This window comes from Culicoides brevitarsis, chromosome 1 (assembly GCF_036172545.1).
Source record: "Culicoides brevitarsis isolate CSIRO-B50_1 chromosome 1, AGI_CSIRO_Cbre_v1, whole genome shotgun sequence".
NCBI lineage: Eukaryota > Metazoa > Arthropoda > Insecta > Diptera > Ceratopogonidae > Culicoides > Culicoides brevitarsis.
Window position 1 is genome coordinate 38579631 of NC_087085.1, and position 5557 is coordinate 38585187.

Below are 5557 nucleotides of genomic sequence, written 5' to 3' on the forward strand. Positions count from 1 at the left end.
AAAAAATCGAATATTTAAAAATTTTTTTATTTAATTTTAAATGACTCAAAATTGATCAAATTTTACGATTTTTATTTTTTTTAAAGCACTTGAACTGTAACAACCATCATAAAAGTCCGATAAAAGTCAAACATTAAGTAAGGATTCATAGCACGTGTAAAAAAGCACAAGAAATGTAATTTGATGAGTTTTTAATAACATTAACGAGCACAAGCATGAAAATATGTTTTCATTTAATTTTTTACTTTTTTTGATGAGACGAGTTCTTGAGACAACTTTCAAAAAGTCAAAAGTCATTTCATTTAAATGTTTTACAATAATTTGTTATTCACTCCCATTTTAATTATAAATTCAGGAAATAATTCAGATATCATTCGTATTTCAATTAAAAATGTTCAAGATGTGACCGTTCTCTTTAAAACTTTTTTTTTCCTAAATTTTTTTAAAAACTTTTTTAATATAATAATAGACACACGTACCTATGAACACACAAAAGGGTGCATAAATTTTCATCTAAAATTAAATTTTCACGCATATGAGGCACGAGACAAAGCAAAGGAGTCCAAGCAAAAAATAATAATTGACAGAAAATGGAAATTAATTGGATGGTATGTTCCCCAAAAAACTTTTCATATCACAAAATATGTTGGGGAAGACAAACAAAGAAACTATATTAGATTATGTGTAAGGCCAAAAGTGACACACACACACAGAACATATAGAATAGTTGAGACTTTTAACTAAAAACTGAAGGAAACTCATCAAGGTAATTTGTGGTAAGAGCGCTTTTTAACTGAAATATTTTAATAACTTTTATATTTAATAATAATTTAAGAAAAAAAAATTAATAAATCAAAATAAATTATGAAAAATATATATTTAATATGAAATATTAAACTAAAAAAATATATTTATTAATTAAAAAAATTAAATTTTTTATAAAAAATAAAAAAAAAATTATCTATTTTTTTAAATTTTTATTTATTTTTTTATTTTAAATATTTTACACATTTTTTACTTAAAAATTAAAATTTTTATATTTTTGGAAAATTTTCCCCAATTTACATTCTAAAAATTTATCCCAATGCAAAATTTAAAAATTTGCCCCAATTTACATTCTAAAAATTTATCCCAATGCAAAATTTAAAAATTTGCCCCAATTTACATTCTAAAAATTTATCCCAATGCAAAATTTAAAAATTTGCCCCAATTTACATTCTAAAAATTTATCCCAATGCAAAATTTAAAGTTTTGCCCCAATTTACATTTTAAAATATTTTCCCAATGCACATTCTTAAACTTATTTTTGAAACGTATTTTTTTTTTGACAGACAGACATTTGCAAACTTACAAAGTCAATTTTTTAAAAAATTCCCTTAAAAATTGTTTGTGAATCGAGAGACTTGAGACGAAAACAACAACGAAGATGATGATGTTGTTGAAACCGACACAAAGCAATATTCTATTAAAAGTTTTACCATTTCAAAATTCTTATCTAATTATTATATTTGTGTTGCAAATAGAGCAAATGTGTTTGGATAATTTCATGGTATTTTGCTTATCAAAAGGAATTATAAAGAGACAATAACTGACATAAACAAACACAAACGCACATAAAGAGATGGAACGGGAAAGCCGAAAATTGTCTCTGCAAAAGGCAATTAGTTACAGCTCTTCATCAAAAGTTTTTCATTTATGTAGATTTAATTTTAGACACTAACTCTTCTCGTGTTCCGAGTGCGGGAAACAACAACATTTACGTTTCTAAACAAGTTATCTTCTTCCATTATTCTTATTATTTATCATTAAGTTTTGTGTATTTTGGAGAATTTTTCCACAGAGAAAAAGCGTTGGTGACAATTATAAGACAGATTGGGCACTTGTCGCTTGCGGGTAAGTAACCTACATTTTTCTGCGAATATTTGATGAAAACGAGCGTTTTATGTGAAAATGAATAAAATTAAATAAATGAAGATGCACGCGACAGACCTTTCAAGCTAAAATTAGCGGGAAAAAAACGAGAATGACGAGGATTAAAAGAAAACATAAGCAACGACTTGAGGTATAATTAAATATGCGGAGCGACGAGAAAAAATGAAAGAAAGAAAGATATATAAAAGAAAACGTTAAGAATATTCAGACTAAAGTCGAGAACTTGACTTTTGATTAAAATAAGCGCATTTTTCAATTTAAAATTTAATAAAAAATTAATTAAAATAAAATGGAATTAATTTCCATAAAAAAAATAAAATTTTTATAAAAAAAATTTAAACTTAAACTTAAAAAAATAAAATTGAATGAAATTTAGAATAAAAAAAAATAAATTTTTCACATAAAAAGTAAAAATTTAATTTCGTGAAAATTATAATTTAAAAAAAAAAATAAAAACATAAAAAAATAAAAAAAATTTCACATAAAAAAATTAAAATTTAATAAAAGTTAATTTAAATTCAAAAAAAAAATATATTTTTTTATAAAAAAAATTTTTATTTAAATAAAAATTATACAAAAATAAAATATAAAAAAATTAAAAAATAAATAAAAATGTATGAAAAACTTAATACAAAAAATTATTAATTTTTTTTAAATTAAAAAAATAAATTTAATGAAAATTATAATTTAAAAAAACTAAATTTAAAAAAATTAATATTTCATATAAAAAATAATAATAAATAAAAATAAAATAATTTTTTTAAAATTAAAATTATAAAAAAAATTTAAATTTAAAAAAAAAAAAAATAAAATTTTTCATAAAAAAAAGTTTTAAATTAATTTAAATTTTATTATTTTTTTTTATGATCAATTAATTTAATTTAATTTGAAAATTAAAGTTCTTTATTAAAAATAAAATTGAAAATTAAAACAAAATGTCCTTCAGACGAAAAAAAAGTAATTAGAGCAATTTTCTTATAGTAATGCACAAAAAATGAAATAAAAATGCGTGGCTTGAAAAAAATCCCTGCGGTTTATTAAATTTACATTTTGGTCTACGTTTTTATGGTTATTATAATTGGAAGAAAGACGCGCAAAAAAAAAACATAACAGAGGCAAACAGTCGTCTGTCGTCAGCTGGTGCATAATTAAGAAATTCTCACACTAACACCGTTGAACAACGCACTTTATTTAGTTAATAATGATGAATAAATTATCATTTAAATTCACTCTCCATCGAGTAATTTAATGATGCGATGCATCACTTGCTCATTCAGTTGCGTCAAATTTTCCAAACGTCCTTCGAGAGTTTTGAATCGCTCTTCAAAGATCGTTAAGCGATTTTGCATTTCATTGGCGCATTTATTTTCTTCGGTAATTTCACTCAACGAAGATGTGAATTCAGCTTTGAGTTCTCCCAAGCTTTCATCTGCGATATTTTTCACGAGACCTTCTAATTGTTCGCGAAACATCTCAAGATGACCCGTGGTGAGTTCCTGTAAACAAGCGATGCCATCAACGTTTGGTCTGTTCTTGACTTGAGGATGTCCCTTTTGAGGCAAGGCATTGATTCGTTGACGTTTGAAGGAGATATGAATCATTCCGCGAAGATATTGACAACCCCAACGATTATTGTTGATGTCAAAATACTTGAGGTTCGGGAAGTGAGGACGAAGATAATCCTCGTCAATGTGCATCAACCTGTTGTTAGAGATGTTCAAACGGATCAACTCCTGCATCTTGATAACACTCAAATCCAATTGAGGCAAAGCGTTATCTGAAATATCAAACTCTAGCAGTTTATGTGAAAGCCCTTCAAGCATCCGGATGTCAAAACGATCGATATTGATGTGAGCCAGAGACAAGTTCACCAAATTCGTCAAGTTCGTAAGTTGAAAGATGTCTTCTTCGTTCAGAGGATTGCCACTGAGAAAGAGATGCTTCAACTTCAATTGATTCGTGATGTTGCAAAGATCGTGCAAAGCATTGAACTTCAAAGATAAGATCTCTGGATGGTAATCCTCTGGAAGATCAATAGCTGTGATGAGGTTCTCATCAGCTTGTAACGTGATCGGACTTTCACAATCCTCATCGATCTCGATCCCGGCAAACTTCAGAGTTACCGAAAGGATTTGATTATTATTGAGGTTCAAGTAACACAAATGCTTCACTGGAAAAGCAACATTGAAGGCAACAATTTGATTGTGAGAGACATCAACTGATCTGAGTTTCAGATTTTCATCGAAAAATCCAATTGGCAAGTTATGGATTCGATTGTGAGAGACATTGAAGAGTTCAAGTTCAACCAAACTTTGAATCAGAGTCTCACAAAGTTCTTCAATGAGATTTTCTCCAAGATATAATTTCTTGAGCATCACAGCTCCGTTGAAGGCATCACAATGAACTTCTTTAACGACGTTTTTAGTTAAATTCAGTACTTCCAAACTTTTTGCTCCATTGAAAACTCGTTCAATAAGCGATTCAATATGATTCCCATACAAATCAAGTCGCTTCAAGACTCGTGCCCGTCGAAATGAATCAACGCCAAGCGTTGTCATCTCCACAAATGACATGTTCACCTGTTGTGCCAACTCAAAAGTGTCGAAAAACTCGCGTGGCATTCGGGCGACACGCGATTGATTGAAGTATATTTGCTCAATTATGGAAAATGGTCGAAAATCGAAAGTAATTGCAGAGTGTTCGTCACTTTCGATGGTGCAATTGAACGCTACATACTCATGCGTTGTGCTATTAACTTTTTGCTTCACTTCACAAATGGTGATTTCATTATTTGCAGTCACTTCTGAGCAACAACATGAGAATAGTGCACAAAAAACGATGAAAAAATGCAATGATTTCATCTTTTTTTTTCTACTTTTTTTTGTCAATTCTTTTTTCTCCAGTTTTTTTCCGTAATTTTCAGTCAATCAAAAACGTTCAACTGACGTCGAGTGAGTGCAAAGTGTGTCTGCTAATAATACACTCGAGTATTTTTAACGTGAGTCTCTCGAGTGTCACTCATATCGCGTGTTATTGCCGAGAGAGAATTCGTTTGATGTGGTTTGCTCATCGAATTTTGGCAGTCAGTTTGGAATTTTTCGATTTGATTCAAAATTCTGTTGTTATCGACGAACTTATGGAAGACTTTGTGAATGATGGAACGATAAATGTCGTTGAATAAAAAATTTTTTAAAGAAAATTATTTGTCATTTCGAAAGTCATTTGCCAAATAAATTTTTTTTCTTCATTTAAATTAATTTAAATTATTTAATTATTTTATTTAATTAATTTAAAAAAATAATAATTTTTTAATAATTTTTTTTAATAATTTAAAAAATAATTTTTAAAAAAAACCGATAGATGGCGTTGAATGAAAATTTTTTAAATAATTTTTTTGACAAAACGAATTATTTTCATCAAATAATTTTCTGTAAAAAAAAATGTTTATTCAACGCCATCTATCGCAAAAAAAACTCCTTTTAAAACTAAAAATTTTTATGAGAAAAAAGATAAGAAAATTATCAATTCAAATTTTGATTTCAAGTTAAATTTAGTTTAAGAATATTTCAAAAAATTTTTTTCGACCCTGAAAATAATTGTTTCTATAAGATTAACACGAAAAATT

General features: G+C 27.3%; 1 protein-coding gene across 1 annotated transcript; it reads right to left on the reverse strand.

Annotated features, from left to right (window-relative positions):
- Positions 1-2991: 2991 nt before the first annotated feature.
- On the reverse strand, positions 2992-4793 carry LOC134837797 (insulin-like growth factor-binding protein complex acid labile subunit). Its single transcript, XM_063853185.1, has one exon. The coding sequence runs from the start codon at positions 4791-4793 to the stop codon at positions 3159-3161; it is 1635 nt and encodes a 544-aa protein (XP_063709255.1). The 3' UTR covers positions 2992-3158.
- Positions 4794-5557: the final 764 nt, after the last annotated feature.